At 31.3% G+C, this 22,184-nt stretch overlaps 1 protein-coding gene across 2 annotated transcripts; it reads right to left on the reverse strand.

Annotated features, from left to right (window-relative positions):
* Positions 1-3,575: 3,575 nt before the first annotated feature.
* LOC120067876 (sodium/hydrogen exchanger 1-like) lies at positions 3,576-11,391 on the reverse strand. 2 transcript variants are annotated; one of them, XM_039019488.2, is made up of 15 exons: positions 11,178-11,391; positions 10,536-10,792; positions 10,322-10,440; positions 9,810-9,907; positions 9,198-9,257; positions 9,053-9,099; positions 8,779-8,973; positions 8,645-8,691; positions 8,289-8,355; positions 8,093-8,193; positions 7,871-7,972; positions 7,079-7,217; positions 6,932-6,994; positions 5,757-5,840; positions 3,576-4,418 (listed from the first exon to the last, which is right to left on the reverse strand). In XM_039019488.2, the coding sequence occupies exons 2-15, from the start codon at positions 10,719-10,721 to the stop codon at positions 4,065-4,067; spliced, it is 1,662 nt and encodes a 553-aa protein (XP_038875416.1). In that variant the 5' UTR covers positions 10,722-10,792; positions 11,178-11,391; the 3' UTR covers positions 3,576-4,064. The 2 variants fall into 2 exon arrangements, with proteins under 2 accessions (XP_038875416.1, XP_090164905.1); XM_090308779.1 differs by having other exon boundaries at positions 10,644-10,792; positions 11,178-11,364.
* Positions 11,392-22,184: the final 10,793 nt, after the last annotated feature.

Below are 22,184 nucleotides of genomic sequence, written 5' to 3' on the forward strand. Positions count from 1 at the left end.
CATGCAATGGAGTAAAGAGAAAGAGGAAAAAGAGATCTATACAGTGATGTATGTGGTTCGACAAGGAGATGCCTACATCCACGGGAAGGGAGCTGGATCTTTATTGAAGACTACAAAAATGATAAGTATTCTTTTTCTTCTTACAGATCTTGTACAAACTGAAGTAAAAGATGTAAAATGATTTGAATGTAACACATTTACATATGTTTACAATTTTGTTATAAGTTTGTTAATCAGTCTAAATGAAGGAAAAATAGTTGTTGAGATTATATCTTCAGAGTTAAAAAAAACTGCATCAGATACCCCGGATATATAAACTCAACTTTGTATCCCAAACACAAATATAGGAACTCAGACTAAATAACTCTACATCCTAAATACAGATATATAAACTTTAAAGACATATGAAGTCCAGACATCATATCTCAACTCAGTGCCCCAAATAGCCCTTAAGATTTCACATATTTATATGATGATACATATTCTTTTTATGTATGAAAATTACTATAATGGCAAATATGTGATAACATTGAAATAAAAATTGTTGTATTATATATAATACCAAAATGTACTAATGTATTTATTTGATAACCTAATTATGAGTACAATTTTCACTTAAATACTATGTAGAAGAATTTTTGTGGAAGTAATGATTAGAGATGTCCACAGGGCAGGATGGGGGCGGGGGTGAGGATGACTTCCTCGTCCTCGTCCCGACTATCCCATTTTATTTCCCATCCCCCAAAGTTCCCCACAGGAATCGGGGCGAGGATTCTCACGCAAAATTTGCGGGGATCGAGTTTCCCATGAGAATTTTTTTCTCGTTTGATTTTTTTAAAAAAAAACAATTGACTTAAATTATTACTATTAAAAAGTTTTAGTTAAATATTTAAATTTTCCACTCATATTTAACAAAGGTATAACTAAAATGATTAATTTTCATAATCTTTAGAAATTTAAATTTAAATATTACAACAATGTATTCTGTATTCTAATCTCAACTTAATATATATATATATATATAATTCATTTATTATTTTATTTGACCTTTAGACTTGTGTAACTCAATCCAATAAACTAAGATCAAAGGTTATTTTATGTAACTTGAACAGTATGTGGTTGACATACAGGTGAATCATGTTCAAATAATAACTTAAAAGGTCTATAGTATATGGATAAGATTGGGTACCCTATCCTGGTACACTATGAATACAACCCACTTTGTAACTGTTACGAATGATTTGATCCAATTCGTTTTTGTGTAGACATGTGAGTGAAGGTATACTATACAAAAGTTTGTATAAGACCGGACCACGAAATAATTAATCACCCTTTGTAACACCGTAGACTGAAGAGATTAATATTTCATAGGATGACCATATGTAACTCAATCTCAATCCTATGTGAGTTATTAACTCCTGTCTGTGAGGGTTTGTCTTTTGATTTATATGAGTGAGAGTGGCCTAAGTCGTCGACTCAATAAGCCCACCATTTTGGGGACATGACCATGGGGAGCTGAGAACATAATTACACAAAATGGAATTTCCTCCTCCTCGACTTTAGGGTAAGTAGATGAGTTGTTCCCTTAAATGTTGACTTTGGGCCTTGAACAATGGAGCTTCTCCCTCTCATTGGCTCGAGAGGGATTTGTTTATAGTTCAACTATAAACAGGTTGTTCGTTAGAGGATCAGTGGGACTTAAGAAGTAAAAGGTAATTATAGGGGTAAAACAATAATTTGGCTCAGCTATAATTATGAAGACTCGTGAAGGATCGACTTACTGATAATGGTTATATACATGGACAAAGAAATACAGTTCTACAGTGCGAAGAGTACAAGGATGGGTCTTTACAGAGTGGCTTATAGTTAATGAATATTGAATAATTTAATTAAAGAGTTTAATTGATATTGAACCATTTGAGCTTCTAATATGTAGATCCATTAGGTCTTGCAACTAGTAAATAAAGATTATTTAGTTTTGGAAGAATTTGAATTGTTCACATTATAAGGGAATATATTTTAATTTTTTGTGATACAGTTAATATAATATCTATAGATACATTATATTATAAAGTTAATTTTGAATGAGATTTAAAATTAAACTATATAATTTGAGAGAATAATGTATTTGAATAAAATTCAAATATTAAATAAGAGATTCATATTAAAACTATACGTTAAATTTAATGTGAATGGGATATACGTTAAAACTATAGGTTACGAGAGAAAAATATATTTAAATATGATTCACATGTAATATTTATATATGATATTTAATTAAAATTAATTAATTGGATTAATAATAATGATTTAATTAAATTAAACTAAAATTAATTTAATTTAATAAATTAACTCCCCAATTCCAAGGGAGTTAGAGGGAGTGGATTGAGAGGGTTAACTCCCCTCACTCATTATGCAAAGATTATCTTATGCATTTTGCTAGGAGTGGGTAGAATTCTCATTCACACAACTATTCTCTCAATTCTCTCTCAAACTCTCATCATTCACAAATCACAAAGAATAATTGGAACTTTTTCGCTTTATATTCCAAAAGAGGCTCCCGCAAGTCCTTATCGAAGAATTGTTGGGAAGATCTAGCACTGGTTTAAGTTCATGATTGAATAGGTTGTGAATACAGTAAAGAACTGGAGAAGATTGAAGAGTTGTCTTCAAAGGTATTTTTTCTTTCCTTAAAATTCTTCACCGTAAACGTTTAGTTTAGATGTTTAATCTTCTCTATATTTTTCAAAACAATAATTAAAAGTATGGATGATAAATAGCTTCCACACGTGAGTTTTTAATAATAATAATAACAGTTGTGGAGGGGAAAAAAGGACCTAACTTAGGGTGCATTTTGAATTACTTTCGAAAAGGATAAAAGTGATTATAAAAAAATGCTAACTTTTTTTTTTAATGTTTGGTAAAATAGATTGGGATCAAATATATTAAAACCACTTATAAAAATATGTTCATTTCACATTTATTTTAAAATTCGTTTCTTAACAACATTTAAATTTTCCGAAAATCAGATACAACTTTAAAATATATTTTTATTTTTATTTGATCTGTAAAATTAATATTTGTTTTACATGTCTATCTCTTTTTCACCTAATCAAATATATCTTCTAATTTTCACAAGTTTGAATGCATCCACATATATATATACATCCTAAAGAATTATTTAAAATTATAAATTATATAAAAAAACTAATAATAGTTCTATTTACTTATTATATCAAGGCTAAGATAAATTAATATTTATTTATCAAACATTATTATAACTTATTTTTTTAAGTTTCAAACTAAAATTTACCGAACATTGATTTATTTTCTTTCCTAGTTGATTTCTTTTAGAAGCGTAGTTTCCTATAATTATTTTAAAAGCTACCGAAATCGCTAGACCTAACGTTATCTTTAGATGATTTATTTAAAGAAATTAACTTTTTTTTTAGTACACCAAATGATAGGTAAGAGATTGAGAGAGTACACATGCCAATTACTACCAACCCCTCATGTTTGGCTTTGAAATTTTACTTCACCAAGTTAATTATCACCCATTTTTCTTACCTTTCAAGAACACTAAAAAACAAAGAAGCATATATTAGATTTAAATCAGTAAAAATCTTACACAAACCAATCTGCCAAAATTTAAAATTAAAAATAACTTACAAAAGTCACACAAAAACCCACCAACACTCCACACCTCCAAAAAAAAAATTTTAAAAAAACAAAAAAACAAAACAAAAAACCACACCCTTGTTTTGTTAACCTATACACAACCATCAATCTTATTTCTTTCTTTTTTTTTTTTCTTCACCATCTCTCATCAATCTTTCAAACAAATTGAATTCAACCACACTCAAAAACCCAAAATCCCAAGCCAACACAAAATTAGGGGGGAAAAAAAAAGAATGATCAATATAATGCTGTAATTAATATGTTACCTCTGTTTTTTCTTTTCTCTGTTATTTGTTAATGAACGACTATTATACCCCTGAGAGGAGGGCAAAGTCCAAGGACAAAAAACCTTGGTCTCCTCTCGTCTCGTCCTTCTTTCTTCAATTTTATCTTGGAGTCTGTATGAGAATGGTTTTACTTTCATCAATGGCTTCCACTTCCTCGGTTTGCCATTGTTGTGTTGGGTCTTCCGTTGGGGAGCCTGGGACGAAGGGCACAAAGCCCCGTCCTCCGAACACAGGGCGCATGAAGGCGTCGTCAAATCTTCGCCAGTAATGGTGAACTGTATGGGATGGGATTCTTAGAAATAGGCCCAGAGGGGAAGGGGTATTTTGGTCATTGCTGAGGAGTGGGACTATGAAGGATTTTGGAGAAGAGGGTTCGGAAGACAGCATACTCATTGTGTATTTTGGTTGGGGGAGCAAAATTCCTATAAGGGGCTTTGTCATCATTCCAAATAACTGAAAAAGAAAAACGAATTTTCAAACAGATTATTAGATAAGTGCATTACAATGTGGGTACCTCATAATATAAATTTAAATAAACTTTAGATATAAATTCAAGATACTTTATCTCTCATACAATAAAAAAACTATTAATAGGTTGTGATGGTTTCATTGAATAACTCTTATAAATATCAGATTTTAATTTATTTTAAAAATTTGTTATAACATTACAGGATAGGATCCGATTTCCAAGTTTCCAACCAATGTAATCCATACAGCCATGTTTGGATTTGGGAGAATAACGAAAATAAACGTTGGTAAATTTTTTTTTGCTTTGCGCTGTTGGATTGACACATTTTGATATATTTTCAAAGATGGCATAAAATGTGATTTTTTGTTATTTGAGAAGTTACATATATTAAATTAAATTGAAGTTTAAGATTTTTTTTTTTTTTGGGTAAAGAAATTGAACTTTTAAAAAATCAGAGAATAAACTCACTAATTAAATTAGATTATAAGTTTGGCTCTTAAACTATCATAACTGTGCCTGACCCCAGAGAAAAATGGTTCCAAATTCCAATAAGTACTTGAGAATTTAAGTTTTGTGTTTCATACATCTATGCTTTGATATATTAATGATTTTTGGAAAATTGAGCATAATTGAGTTGCAGAATCTCATCGACAACAAAATTTAAAGTTAAAAACCTTTGGAAGATTAAAATATACATGACATTTAAAGGTTATTGCAAATTTGAGTAAATTTACTCCTCTAGCTTTAGGAGTTCAAATTTAATCCCTATAATTTTATACAACCTCTAGATAGTCTCTATAATTTGATAAAACCTCTTAAATAATCCTTATGGTTAGATAAAATCCTCATAGTGACTATTTATGAAATTTTTATCAAGCCATGGGAATAAATTCTAATTATAAACCATAGGTCATAAATTCTAATGGTAAATCATAAGGACTAAATTTTAGCTTTCTTCAAACCAAAGGGACCACATTTGCAACTTATCGTTTATTAAAGTTAAGTTTTATAAACTTCTATGTTTTGTTATTAACTCAGTAAAAATGTCTTAAAAAATTCAAGTAAAGTTCTGAAAATAAAATAAAATAAATAAATAAATAAAGTTTTTAAACAATTAATATTGTTGAAATTTGGCTAGTATCCTATGATGAAAAACCAAGCAAATTAAAGTTTTAAAAACGAAATAGTTACTGAACTAGTTTTAAACCTTTCCAACTAAATTAGGTTAGAACTATATGATATCGATATAAAGTTTAAACTCGCTGATGTATTTGAATATACTCTTTTATTATAATATTGAGAGAGAGGAGTTGGTGGCTCACCACTGTACTGGAAAGAACAACTGTGATGGTACTGGTGATCATAATTGCATTGCCTGGTAAATGGGTGTGGCCTGACCTGGTGAACTGCATTTTAAAGAGTGGAAAAGTTTTACTAAACATCTTTGCATATTGCCCCCACTTTCATTATTCTTCCCTCAAGCAAAAAAAAAAATAACACTATAATTTTGTTTAACAAGTCCATAAAGAAAACAATAATTTTGTTTAAAAGGACATTAAGGAATAAAAGTTCAAAAGGTACCAATCACGCTAGGTTGAAGAAGTGGTTTCTTTTCTAAATGAATAAAATTAGTCATATAAACAAATATATGGCAGCTCAACTACATTGACATAATCCTAGTATCCACGCATTATTTAATTCATTTCAAAATATTATTAGAATAATATTGAATAATATAGGTTTAAATTTCCTCTTTTGCTAAATATAAATTACAAATTTGTTCCTTTTTTTTATAATATTCAAAATGTCTATTTTGGTACCAACTTTTAAATTTGTTTCACTTTGGTCTTCAAATTTTGCTATTTATCCTTACTTTTTCCTTGTTTTTAAGGGATTAACGACGTAGTTTCAAGTACATGTACTAAGTGTAATTTCAAATCACAGAATAAGTTTAAAAAGTGGATAGTAGAAAGGACCAAAATTATTGTTTTTTTAAAAAATTACATATTACAATAGACATTATTAAATGTTCATGCCCAAAACAGAATAAGTTTAAAATTTCAGAAATTAAAATAGGTATTTAAAAAGTTAATAAAAAAAACAAAAAACAAACTTGAGAGCAATATAGCACTCCTTTCATATACACTCATTTCACCTCTAAATTTCTAATTTTTGGTTTTTTGGTTTTGAAAATTAAGTTTACAAACACTGCTTTCATCTCTAAATTTATTGTTTGTTATCTATCTTTTATCAATATTTTCAAAAAAAAACAAGCTACTTTAGAACCAAAAAAATAGTTTTTAAAAATTTCTTTTTATTTTTGAAATATGGTCAAGAATTCAATAGTTGTCCTAAAGAAAGATATAATCATTCTAAGAAATTGAGAGAATAAATTTTATTTTCAGAAAAACAAAAAAAAAATTCGAAATGGTTATCAAATTCATGCGATGCCTAAGATATTAGAATAGGATTTAAACTCAAGAGCAATATAGGAAACCTGATTATATGCAAGTGCCATGGACACAGCACCACGCATGAGACCAGCCCACCAAATAGTGACCTGCGAAAGATGATTATTTTTGTAAGATAACTCATTAAAGTGTGGTTTAAAATAAGAGACAAAAAACCGACAAAAGAGCCGTACTTGTTGCTCCAAGTTGAGTTTCTCATGCGAGGACTTCTTTGTCAAATTGGACAAGGAGGATAAAGGAAAAACAAATGCTGCTCTTCCAACCAGAACCAATCCCAACAGTATTGAGCTCACCCCAATTGATTTTCCAGGACTTAAAAAAAAAAAAAAAAAGGAAACTAAAATTCATCATGCATATATATGAAAGACAATTAAATCACAAAACATTAGTAGCTGTGTTGATCTGATATGAATCGGAATTAGTGTATTCTTAGAGTATTAAGGGTGTATTAGGAATTAACTAGGGAGTTTGTTATACTTGTTGATTATAAATATAGGAGGATGAAATGAAGGAGATAGACAATAATCGATTGATTTTGAAGCTTAAAAGTGATCTCAAGATACCTCGAATTAAAAATGATGTCACTCCTAAACATTGGCTAATTTGTCACAACATAAAATCAACTAAATTGACTTGCACTAACCATACAAACAAGTTACTTAATCATTTAGTTAATATTGATCGTGATTAAATCATCAATCAACCCTATTGATCGATTGCAACAAATTAATTACATTAATATTTTTTTTATCGTCCCTCATTTAGGGGTTGAAAATTTGTATAAATCCCAATGAGTGGAAAACAAGATTATTTGGAGAGTGAATTATATCATAGAAGTTCGAACTTAGAACCTTCTGATTTGATATCTTATAAACTTACCAATCAACTCAAAAATTTAAGTTAATTGGACTACAACATAAAGCTCATGGGCTAAATTTAATTTAACCCATATGAAATCAGGGTACCTGTGGCTAACAAATCTCCACTTCTCGATATCAAGAGCATCCATGCCAACGTAAAGAAAGATAAAGATCTCGGCGACAAAAGAAAGGGTGGCAAAAGCATGCCTGCAGTGATTTGCAACAAGAATTGAAACGTCGGAGATGTATAAATTAAGCAAATTTTTTAATTAAAAAATTTTAAAAAGTAATAAAAAAATGAAATATTCTTTCAAGTAATTGACTTACTTTGTAGTGACTCTTGAACTTTCAGTCACGTTATGCCATGTATAGTGAGACATAACAATGCCGCAAAAGAATACAGTGAGAATTGCACTTAAATAGAAGAGCTGCAATAAAAATTTACTTCAAGTACTATAAATGAAAATAAAAGCAAAACAGAAGAAGAACGAAGAAAAATGTGACAGAATTTGAAGTGACTTACTTCAGCTAGCATATATGAGAAATACGCCATGAGTATCATAAGAGCAACTTCACGATCAGTAGAATGCCTGCATAAGAGGAAAATACACATAATTGAATCACTAAAAAGTTAAAATTAAACAAAAAAAAAAAAAAGAGAGAGAATCCCAACATTTCATCCCATTAGTAAGGAGTAGTTGCAAATATAGCAATCAAACCCAAAGCATTAGTAGATATAACATAATGCAGAAGAATTTGCAGATATAGCAAAATTTAGATTCACCTCTATACTTAATTATTTACCTAAAAAATGCTAAATTGCAATCACCCAATTAATAATAGATGTAGGAAATATATAAATAGCAGAAATTAACCAACCTTCCAAAGTAGAGCTTCTTAATTATGTATGCACTAAGGAGGCCAACCTGACGATATATTAGGATTGTGTTATGATTTTTATACACAATTACAAAGAGAATTGATTAAGTTCAATAAGGATTGGAGAGACTTACTAAAATTCCCAGCACAGTGCTTGCAATGAACAGATACATAAAGTTCCCAATGAATTGCAGAACGATGCTTGAATTCATATGAGAAAGGTCAAAGTTTTGGATTGCATTGAAGAGCACAACCGATGTGGCATCATTTACAACACCCTCCCCAAAAACCAGGCTATACAGAAGAGGCGTCTCGTCCTGATTAAGAACCTACAGGAACAAACAAAAATATTTAAGTTTAATTAAGATGAGAAATGAAAGAAATCCAACTGCAGAATTTCTTGCAAACCTGTAAGGTGCAAACAGAGTCTGTTGCAGAAAAAATTGCTCCAATAGCTATAAACAAAAGGGTGAAAATCAGACAGAAAATAATATCAGCACTGTAGAACTAGATTTACAAGGTGAAAATATAACTAATTTGGAGCATAATATACCTAGATAATCTCCAAGATCAAGGGAACCAATATTCATTTTTTGGAAGAAGTGCAAAGCGCCTAATCAGTAGGGAAAGAAAAACGATCATTAGTATATGACCAAAACGCAAAGAAATGTAAATAGAAGACAACCCATATAAGCAGCATAGAGAAAAAGAAGACATCATATTGTTGTTGAAATTATACATTAACTTAACAATATAAGCTTTTACTAAAATGAGTATAGCTCAACTGGTATACAGCTTGTACTATCAACCTTGAGGTCAGAGGTTAAATTCTCTACCTCACATGTTGGAAGGGAAAAAAAAACATGAGTTTTTTGGGTTCTAGATTAATGTTCTTGCTAAATGTGTCATACTTGGGCCCTAAAGAATCTTTATTGTGGCCAAGTGTGAGCAAAGCAAGTGAACTGAGAGTGGAACAGAGGTCTATACAACTTATGTGTAGTTTCTTGATATACAATTTTTATTTAGTTTATTGATAAACGTTTTTTTTCCCTCAAGTTCTCCTTTTAAACATATCTGATTTCTAATATCTTTACATCTTGAAATTGCTATTCAACCTTTAAACACTTTTAAGATTTAAGAAAATGAAACTTGGTACGGATCATACCTAATGATATAATACAAAACGATATGAGAGTGCCAAAGGCACCAAAAAGCACTATGGTCATGATGTTGCGGAAAAACTGCTTCTTCTTGACTTGGAACCTGAGGAAAGAAAACCATGTCATGCTAGTTAAGGAACGGTAATAACCAAATCACCAAATTTGTGATTAATTTACGAGTTTTGAAGCTAAATGTGATCATGCCATCAAATTGCTTAGATAGTGAGTTTGTTTAAAAAGCTTCCTTAAGTGTTCCATGATAAGAGCAAAATGAACTAATCAAGAACTTGACGGCTTCCACAAACAAATAACATGATTAACAACTTCGCTTCTCTATCTCCTGATTCATGATCACAACAATATCATCAAAGACATAAGCCATCGATAATGAACTCCAAGAAGAACCATGAAAGCATTTAATTCAAAACATCATGATATGATGAAGATAGAACATATGATTATATCACACAGCCAACCATTTATTGGAAGTTTCCAGGAAAGTGAATACCATACTCACCCGGCATTGAAAATGATAGGCGGAAGGAGATAAATAAAGAAAAGCTCTTCATTGAACAAAAATAAATGCGAGCTTTTCCCTCTAGTTGTTAGCAATATTATGATGCCGGTACACAATCCCTGTCATGGTTTCAAGACATTTAAATTTTCGATTGCATTTCACATGAATACTACTTAGTTAAGGAAGAAACAGAACATTATAAATCTTAACTCACAATGACAAGGGCTGTAATGGATTCGTTGATCCACCGATTTTCCTCTAACAAATGGCCAATAACAATGCAACCACAAAGAAGGGCTACGAATAAGTTTAAAGAAACTACCGAAGTATGATCCGCCACCAACTCCATTCCAAAATCCACTATCGATAAGTCCGATTCCACCATCATTTCAGGCGCCATACATCAACTCGAAATCCTGCTTTTCAGTTCGACTTCAATTCCAAACTCGCATTTAATGCTTCGAGAAAAATCTACCATTCAAAGCAGAACAGCACGAATTTCAAAGTATTAGTCTCAGAAATCTGGATTTTTCACCTTTCCGCTAATGAAGCAAGAGGAGGATTTTGAAAAAAAGAAACGAGCCTAACGGTTTTAATTGCTTACAGAGATTACTAAAAAAAACCTAGCAAATAGCAAGCAGAATGTAAACTAGATTCCATTTTCTTTTCAATCAGCTTTCTCGTCAAGCAAACAGAGCAATGACCAGTACAGTGAGTTAAACAGTTCAAAATTTCAGACTACGTAAAGCAAATGAAAAAGAGAAAATTCCAAAATAGTAGCAAGCTCAAAGAACTACAGAAATGGAAATTGAAAAACTAATTCATTCAACCAATGAAAAACCTCACTCATCAATACCTGAGCTTTATCAATGGCGAACCGAAACTTAATCGCAGAAACCGATTCGAACTCTGCAGCAGATTTCAGAGCTTCGAGCAAGAAACTGCATTGATTCAACAAAATCGATGAGCAAAAAGGAACGTAAATGGAAGGAATTTGGAGCAGAGACTGTTCGTCCGCTGAGTTTTACGTTTTGGAATTTGACGAAGCAAAAGCGAGGGAATGAGGGAGTGAGGAAGGGCGTGAGTGAGAGGTGTTTATATACGGGTGAGTGTAGAGCGAAGTTTAAACTTTGGAGTGATCTAGACCGTTGGTTGTGGGAAAGTAGTATGATCGTGATGAGATGGAGGGGTGAGATTATCTAGTACGATGACTGGGTTTGTATCATACAGTTTTGAAGGATGGCATTTTTTGGAATGGAAAGAGAGGGAGAGAATGTGGGAAACAGAGTGGGACCCACGTGTATCATTTTGTCGTATATAGAATCTTCCCCTCCCATGGAAATTTCACCTTTTTTCTCTCTCTCTCTCTTTTCTTTGTTTATTTAAATATACGTATTTATTTATGTATATTTTTTAACAGATAAATACTTTTAACAGAAAATTACTTTTTGATCCCCAATGATAACCTAAATTTTGAATTTAATTTCAATTTAGTCTCTAAGTTCAAAAGTATTACAATTTTACTCTCAAGTTTTTAAGTTTTGTTTCAATTTAGTTTTTAGGTTTAAATATTTTACACATTTAAACTCGATTTTTCATTAAATATTCATATAATTAATTTAAAATGATTAAAAACTTATAACTAAATTTAGTATTTTTTTATCACTGTTAAAATTAAGTTTAAAATTTCACTTCATAATATTTTAGATTAATTAATAGACATTAACGTCATTAACTGAGAGTGAGTATTTATTTAAAACAAATTGAGGTTAAAAGAGTTAAATCTTGAAATTTAGGATCCAAATAGAAATAAAACTTAATTTTTAAGGGTAATATTATAACATTTTGAAATTCATGGACTAAATCGTAACCAAACTTAAAATTTAAGCATTAAATGTCTAATATTCTAAACCTAGAGAATATTGGGGTTGATACCTTAAATCTCATGGGTCATGTAGTTTGTAATTGTATTGTACAAATAGTTTATTTATTTAATACAATCTGAGATATTTTATTCAACATCTAGTGACATTAACCCACAAAACCAATAAACAAACATCCAATGTTATATTCTGAAGCTTAAACATGTATGTAGAGAAATACAAGTGGATTATGTTTAAACGATAACCTAAACAGTCTGTAGATGAATAAGGCTAGGTACCTTATCCTAGTGACACTACGAATACGACACGATTTATAGATGTTATAACTATTGTAAAGTTCTACAAATGATCTGATCTAAAGACATGTGCGTGGGGGTATTTTATACAAAAGGATTTGTATAAGATCGGACTACGAAATGAATAGTCCCGTTATATAACACTATTAATAGTAGAGACTTACATTTCACCAGGATAACCATAGGTGACATGACCTGAATTCTGAGTGAGTTGTGAACTCTTGCCTATGAAGGCGGTCCTTTGATTTGCATGGGTGAGAGTGGACAGTTCGCCAATTCAATATGTCTACTATTTTGGGGATTCGTCTGATTGGGGAGTTGGGAACACTGCTACACAAGACGAAATTAACTTCTTCCTTAACGTCGGATAAGTAGATAAATTGTTCCCTTAAGGGTTGATTCCGGGGCTTAAACAATGTAGTGCCACACTCTCTCTTGGCCTGGGAGGGGTTTAGTCATAGTTGGACTATGACTTATTGTTCATTAGAGGAATCAATGGTACTTAAGAAGTTATATGCAACTATAGGGGTAAAAGAGTAATTTTGACCTAGCTGTACTTACGAGCAATTTGTGAAAGGTCATCGCACTGTTGACTGGTTATATCCAATGGACACAGAAATATATTTGTAGTGTAAAGAGTGTAGTTGTCAGTCTTTAGTGGAGCGACCGACAGTTAATGAAAGTTGATTAATTTAATTAAAGGATTTAATTAATTGATCAAATACCATTATAGCTTCAATCTACAAATCCTCAAAGTCTCCTCTGTAGCTGAGATTATTGATAATTAATTTTGGATAAATTTGAACTATTCAAATTAATTGAAGGAATTAATTATATATGATATAATGAATTGAAATTAATTATATGTGATATAATTAATATATATAATGTATTTGATACGTTATATTATACATTTTATAATGAGAGAAAATAAATATTTGAATATGATTCAAATACTAATTATATAGATTAGATCCATATAATTAAATTTAATGTAAATTTGATTTATATTAAATACCATGAATTATTGAGAGTTTTAAAACTATAGACTATATTGTATTTGATATAATGTAAACTATATGATATGTGTTAGATTTGATATAACATATTGTTATATAAAAAGTTGGTTATTATATATATAATTTTTTTATTAAATTAAAATATATATTTTTAATTTATTTGTGAATTAAAGGGAGGGAGTTATAACTTCCCTCCCCTTAATACTCTCATTTTGAATCGTAGGTTGTGTAGTTGCATCATTCTTCTTCTTGGTCTTCTACCATGGGTTTTTACATATAGAGTGTGTGAATTTTTTGAAGATTAATCTGCCCTACAAAATTCTCTTCTCTTGTCAGCCAAAACTTTCTCTCCTTCCAAAATTATCAACAGAGCCCACTCACTCCTGTAATTCTTAACCCCTAAGGAGAAAACAGAGGAATCTCTTGAGGTAGTGTCCAAATTGTTGACTATTTGGTTTTTTTTCGTGACCATCAAAGGATTCGTGATCGTGATCGTTCATAATCATTCGTTGAGAGGAATTCAGGTAGATTCTTTTAGCTTCAAGGGTAAGTGTGACTAATCCTAAATTCCTTCTGTATGGTGTTAAAGCATGTTGTATTTTTCTTTAGAATGCATAACCAGGTTTTTATGAGTTTTAGTTTATGTGAAATTGATAGTTGGGATCGATCTTACTTCCGCATCAGACTTCACAGTCCTTCAATTGGTATTAGAGCCAGATTCTAAATCTCAAGTTTTTTAAATTTTTGGAATTAAAATTCGTCTTATGGTGGGTACTGCACATATTTATGCATCTATGTTGACAAATATATGAATTTTGCAATTATGGATGTTTTCGGGGTTGGACTATATAGATTTATTGCTTTTATTTACAAATTGGTTCGTAAGGGACCGGTGTTTTGGGCATAATCAATTCAATAGAGTCAGTATTTTTTGTGTCGTTCGTGACTTTTCTAGCGAAGTTCTGAAGAAAATGAGGCCTAATTTAGAGCAAAATTGAAGGAGAAAGCTTTTGTACAGTGGGTGACTATACAGCAGCGTCGCAAGACGCACAGAAAAATTTTCGTAGCGTCGCAATGCTAAGGCACATCGTTGTAACGCTCTGAGATGCGAAGAAGCACGTGGTTTGCATCCAGTTCATGTGCAGTTCATGAAGTTTGGGCGGTTCAGTTCGCTTGGTTCGAGCGATTTGCGGTTCGTTTCATGACACTGATCTAGTTCAAGTTGTTTTGAAGCTTTGATTGTTGTAATAATCAGTTTTCTAATTAATTAAATTATAAGGGTTATAATATATAGTTTGGATGTATGTATGTTATTAATACTTTCATTACTTTAATATATAAATGTTATGTATGATTAAATAATGAAAATTAAAATCGAGATTGCATGAAGAATGATATTACTTTAGGTAATTTTATAAATGTTATATTTTTACTAAGTACGTCATTATATGCAATGTTTGACTTTAATTTATTTCATTTATTTTATATTGTTATAATTAAATGAAATTAGAAATTAAAATCAATAATAAAGAATTACATGCAAACTTAGGTTAAAATTATTTTTTAAATAGTTTAAAACTTGATTCACATAGACCTAGTTCATAATTTTTCTAATATAATTAGAAATTAGTTTAATCTTTTTAATAAGTTTAATAGGATTAAATTAGTGTTAATAAAAGATTAAAGTTGTAGCAAATGTATCTATAAGGGACCTTTGTCTAAGGCTAGTTCTATCTAGGCTGAGGTATTTAAGCTGATGGAAACGGAACACCCATACCTAGAAACTGACCTGGAAGGTAAATTAGATAGATTTGCTGCAAGCATGCAATTGTTGATTAAAGTTTATTAAAATGCTTAATGAACATTAATCAAAATTGTTTAACTATTCAAAGTAATTGTTACTATTGGGCAAACATAAATAATCACTTAGTACAAATAAGTAACCGTATTTTTCCTAAGTTAAATTAACCCTAGGTAAAACAGTCAGTAGGAGGAAAATGGGGTATATGATACTTCATTATTTGAACCATAAGATTCCTAGGTGTGTCAACGTATCCTACAGTCTCTTCCATTAGTTTGGATCGTGAGATTCCTATGTTGCACCTGCTTGTCATTTTTAGGTGACATAAGCTAGTCATTTTATGGCGGCTATCCCCTTGGAGGTTAGTAATATGGGGATTTGGAACAACTCAAACTCCAGAAATGGATAGGATTTCTTAAGTCCATTCCCAACCATGACTCTCCAATTCGGTAGCATCGTTGGGGCCAACCTCTAAGGTCTATAAATAGAGGGTTACATTTACGTGAATTACTAAGTGTTAGTAAGTTCTTGACCAAAAATGGTAACTAAACGACTATAGGAACAAGAGTTATCCTGGAATTAGTATTTAGTCAAGAATGTCTTGCTTCAGTGAAGGAGCATTTGATTGCCCCTCAGTAGCATCTATTCTGACTTACTAAAGTATCGTTGAAAATAAAATAATGAAATTTCGGTACATTATTATTTTGCTAAAATTTGATTGGATTTAAAAGCAATTTACTGATTAGAATTTGTCTATATTTTTAGCATGTCGAATTCTTCTAAATTGCATGCTTCTGACAAGTCTAACGGTCTTAATTTTTCAACATCAAATATAAACACAATACTTGTAGATGATGATTTAAAATTTGTTTTAACAGAGGAATGTCCTCCATCTCTCAACTCATCAACAAACCAAAAATTTTGGAATACATATGATAGATGGATTAAGGTAAAAAGCTCGAATCCATATCCTAGCAAATATATCTGATATATTAGCTAAGAAATTCACGAACATGGTTTCTGCTAAAGAAATCATGGATTCGTTACAGATGTTGTTTGATAATTGGTTAGCAACGATGTTCTTGAAAATATTTATAACCATGACATAAAGGATAGACCTCTATTAATGAACAAGTTCTAGATATGTTAGTAATAAACACGAATGGCATAAATAAGGAAACTAAGAAAGCACAACAAAGTAAATATGATTTACTTGTCATTGAGACATGTTTAGTGGAAAATGATAAATTAACCTGGATATTAGATTCAAGTGTCGCTAATCATATTTGCACTTTTGCTTAGGAAACTAGTTCCTAGAGGTAGCGTACAGAAGGGATCAGGTGTTGGGTTGGTGCCCTAAATCTCGTAGGGTTTTGTAGTTTGTAATTGTATTATACAAACATTTTATCTATTTAATAAAATATGAGGTGTTTTATTTGACAATTAGTAGCATTAAACCTACAAACCAGTAAACTAACATCCAATGTTATCTTCTGTAGCTTAAACATGTATGTAGAGACATACAGGTGGATCATGTTTAAGTGATAACCTAAATGGTCTGTAGTAGATGGATAAGGTTGGATACCTTATCCTGGAGACACTACAAGTACGACCCGCTTTGTAGATATTACAATTCTTGTAAAGTGTTACAAATGATCTAATCCTAATCATTCATGTGGAGACAAGTGAGCGGTGGTATTCTATATAAAGAAGTTTGTATAAGACCAGATTACAAAATGACTAGTCTCATTATATAACATTGTTCATAATAGAGACTTATAATTTCACCAGGATGACCATAGGAGACATGCCCTGAATCCTGAGTGAATTGTGAACTCCTACCTATGAGGGCAGTCCTTTGATTTGTATGGGTGAGCGTGGCCAGATCGCGGACTCAACAAGCCTACCATTTTATGGATTCGTCTGATTGGGAAGCTGAGAACATGTCTACACAATATGAAATTCACTCATTCCCCGAGGACGGGATAAGTAGATAAATTGCTCCCTTAAGAACTTATTCCAATATCATAGATGAAGAAATTAAGAAAACACTACAAAGTAAATATGATTTACTTGTCATTAAGACATATTTAGTGGAAAATGATAAATTAACCTGAAAATTAGATTCAAGTGCCGCTAATCATAGTTGTGGTTTCGTTTAGGAAACTAGTTCCTGGAGGCAGCTTACAAAAGGCGAAACAACCTTTAAGGTAAGGACCGAGGAGATTGTCTTAGCTAAAGTAGTGAGAGATATGAAGTTATTTATTGAAGTAGATTCATTTTATTTGGAAATGTTTCTCATGAGAAGGAATTTAATATCTATCTCATGTTTGCTAGAACAAAAGTATAAATCTCTTTTGAAGATAATGAAGTGTTCATTTTCTCAAAAGGTATTAAAATATGTTCTACAAAACTGAAAAACAACTTATATGTGTTAAAACTAACTAAGGTAAAATTTGTTTTGAATATAGAGATGTTTAAAACAGCTGAAATGAAAAATAAGAAACGAAAAATTTCTTATAATGCCTATTTTTGACACTTAAGACTTTGCCACATTAATCTCAATAAGATTTGGAGATTGATTGATAGTGTATTTCTAAATCAGATAGAAGACAACTCTCTACCACCATGTGAATCCTGTGTTGAGGGTAAAATGACCAAAAGATCTTTTAAGGGAAAAGGTTTTAGAGCCAAAGAACCCTTAGAACTGATACATTCAGACCTTTGTGATCCGATGAATGTTAAAGCACGAGAAGAGTATGAATATTTCGTCAATTTTATAGATGATTATTCTAGATATAGTTATATTTACCTAATGAATCATAATCTGACACCCTTTAAAAGTTCAAGGAATATAAGGCAGAGGTTGAGAACCAATTAGGTAAAAAGATTAAAACACTTCGATCAGATCGAGATGATGAGTATATGGACTAAGAATTCCAGGACTATTTGATAAACACAAAATTCAATCGCAACTCACGACACCCGGTACACCTTAACAGAATGGGGTAGAGAAAAGGAGAAATAAAACCCTGTTGGACATGGTTCATTCAATGATGAGTTATGCTCAGTTGCCTAACTCTTTTTGGGGACATGCAGTAGAGGCTACTGTGTATATATTGAACATGGTTCCCTCGAAAAGTTTTTCAGAAACACCTTACGAAAGGACGTAAAGGTAGTTTATATCACTTCAAGATTTAGAAATTCCCAACACATGTATTGGTACAAAACCCAAAGAAATTAGAACGTCGTTCAAAAGTATGCCTATTTGTAGACTACCCCAAAAAGACAAAATGTGGTATATTCTATGATCCTCAAGAAGATAAAGTATTTGTATCAACAAATGCAACCTTCTTAGAGGAAGATCACATAAAGAATCATCAACCTCACAGTAAGCTAGTATTGAATGAAATGTCCACAAAAGGTACAGACAAGTCAACAAAGGTTGTTGACCAAGTTGGTCCTTCAACAAGAGTTGTTGGTGAAACTGTTACTTCACATCATTCTCAAGAATTGAGAGTGCCTCAACGTAATGGGAGGGTTGTTCAACAGCCTGGCCATTACATGAGTTTAACATAAACTCAGGTCGTCATACCTAATGATGGCTTAGAGGATCCATTAATCTTTAAACGGGCAATGGAAGTTGTGGATAGAGACCAATAGATAAAAGCCATGGACCTCGAAATAGAGTCTATGTATTTCAATTTGGTCTGGGAATTTGTAGATCAACTAGAAGGGGTAAAACTTATTAGTTGCAAATGGATGTACAAGAGAAAACAAGAACAAATCGGTAAGGTACAAACCTACAAAGCTAAACTCGTGGCAAAAGGGTTTACCCAAAGAGAGGGGGTGGACTGTGACAAAACCTTCTCTCTAGTTGCCATAATCAAGTATATTAGAATACTCTTATCCATTTTTGTTTTTTTGTATTTTGAAATATGGAAAATGAAGTTCAAGATAGCCTTTCTGATTGGCTATCTTGAAGAGAGTATCTATTTGTCTCAACTAGAAGGGTTTATAGAGTAAGGTCAAGAGAAAAAAGTTTGCAAGCTTAAAAGACTTATTTATGGGTTGAAACAAGCTTATCGATCCTAGAATATGAGATTTGACACTACGATCAAATCTTATGACTTTGAATAGAACATTGACGAACCTTATGTTTACAAGAAGACTGTCAACAAGACAGTAGCTTTTCTGGTTTTACATGTTGATGATATTTTACTTATTGGCAATGAAGTAGAATTCCTAGCTGACGTTAAGAGATGGCTAGCTTCGCAATTGCAAATGAAGGATTTGGGAAATTCACAATATGTTATTGAAATCCAAATAGTTCGGAATCGCAAGAACAGAGCACTAGCATTATCTTAGGTATCTTATATAGACAAGATGTTGTGTAGATATAAAATGTAAAATTCTAAAAGAGGCATGTTACCTTTCAGACATGGAATTCATTTGTCTAAGGAACAATGTCCTAAGACACCTCAAGAGGTTGAGGTTATGAAATGAATTCCCTATGCATCAACAATTGGAAGTTTGATATATGTCATGTTGTGTACATGCCCCAACATATGCTATGCAGTTGGAATAGTCAGGGAGATCGTACACTAAGGAAACATGATCATCATGCAGATAGCCTCAAAAGAAAATTTAGTTGATCTTTTTACAAAGACCCTCTCGACTAAAGTGTAAAGACATGTGATCGAGGGTGTTCTATACAAAAGGGTTTGTATAAGAATGAACCATGAAATAAATAGTCTCATTATACAACACCGTTAGTAGTAGAGACTTACATTTCACCAGAATGACCATAGGTGACATGACTCGAATCCTAGGTGAGTTGTGAACTACTGCCTATGAAGATGGTCCTTTGATTTGCATGAGTGAGAGTGACTAGTTCGCCGACTCAATATGCCTACCATTTAGGGGATTCGTCTGATTGAGAAGCTAAGAATAGAACTACACAAGATAGAATTCACTCATTCTCTAACGTTGGGGAAAGTAGATAAATTGCTCCCTTAAGGGTTGGTTCCGTAGCTTGAACAATGTGACATTACACCCTCTCTTGACCCGAGAAGGGTTTGGTTATAGTTGGATTATGACTTATTGTTCATTAGAGGGATCAGTGGTACTTAAGGAGTTAGATGTAACTATAGGGGCAAAACGATAATTTTGACCCAATTGTACTTACGAGAAATTTGTGAAAGGTCATCGCGCTGTTGACTGATTATATCCAATGAACACAGAAATATATCTATAGTTCGAAGAGTGTAGCTATCAGTCTTTAGTGGAGTGATCGACAGTTGTTGGAAGTTGATTAATTTAATTAAAAAGGTTTAATTAATTGATCAAGTACCATTAGAGCTTCAATCTACATGTCCATAAGGTCTATTCTGTAGCTCAACTAAGATTAATAAGAATTAATTTTGGATAAATTTGAACTATTTAAGTTAATTGAGGAATTAATTATATATGATATAATTAATTTAAATTAATTTTATGTGATATAATTAATATATATAATGTATTTAATACGTTATAATATAAAGTTTATAATGAGTAAAAATAAATATTTGAATATGATTCAAATATTAATCACATAGATTAGATTCATATAATTAAATTTAAATAAATTTTATCTATATTAAATACCATGAATTATTTAGAGTTTTAAAACTATAGGTTATATTGTATTTCATATAATGTAAACTATATGTTATGTATTATATTTGATGTAACATATAGTTATATATATAATAAGTTGGTTATTATATATAATTTTTTTTATTAAATTAAAATATGCGTTTTAATTTATTTTTGAATTAAAGGAGGGAGTTATAACTTCCCTCCCCTTAATACTCTCATTTTTAATCATGGGTTGTATAGTTGCATCATTCATCTTCTTGGTCTTCTATAGTGAGTTTTTACACAAAGAGACTGAATCTTTTTAAGATTGATCTGCCCTGCAAAAATCTCTTCTCATCTTAGCCAAAACTTGATCTCCTTCCAAGATAATCAGTAGAGCCCACACACTCCTATAATTCTCAACCCTTAAGGACAATACAGATGAATCTCTTATGATAGTGTCAAAATTGTTGATTATTTGGTTTTTTGTTCATGATCATCAAAGGGTTCGTGATCGTTCGTTGAGAGGAATTCATGTAGATTTGTTTGGCTTCAAGGATAAGTGTGAATAACCCTAAATTCTTCTGTATTGTGTAAAAGCATGTTGTATTTTTCTTGAGAATGCATAACTAAGGTTTTATGAATTTTAGTTTATGTGAAATTGATAATTGGGACTGATCCTGCTTCCACATCGGACTACATAGTCCTTCAGGGACCAAATGGAAACTAGAACAAAAATTACTTTTCCCGTGCATATATGTTAGATGATATAATATTATATTTACCTTCACTCACTAGTTGAAGCTTTTGGGTCAATTGGAAGCTTAAGATGGTAATAGAGCACGTTGGTTTTCATCCACGAGCTTAAGTTTTTGGGTCAATCAGTGATTTAAGATAGTATACAACCTATTTTTTAATTTAACATGAGTAATACTTTTTTTAGTATAATAGGTGACACATTCAAACCACATACTTCTTGGCTATTAATACATATTATATTGATTTTTTTTTTTTTTTTTTTACATTTTCTAGATTGGGTTAAAAAATGGAAAAGAAAATTACATCTAGCCAAACATTACTCTTTAATATTAGAAAATGCTAAAGTCATTTAACACGAAAAATATTTTCAGTTTAAATCTAATTTCAGTTTTTTCACTCTTACGAATTTTCAAATCACTACTACAAAATCTACATTACTTGAAATTTGTAGTTTTTAATTACTTCACTTTTCTTTGAAAACAA

The sequence above is a fragment of the Benincasa hispida genome, chromosome 12 (genome assembly GCF_027475165.1).
Source record: "Benincasa hispida cultivar pf3 chromosome 12, pf3_genome.v1.1, whole genome shotgun sequence".
NCBI lineage: Eukaryota > Viridiplantae > Streptophyta > Magnoliopsida > Cucurbitales > Cucurbitaceae > Benincasa > Benincasa hispida.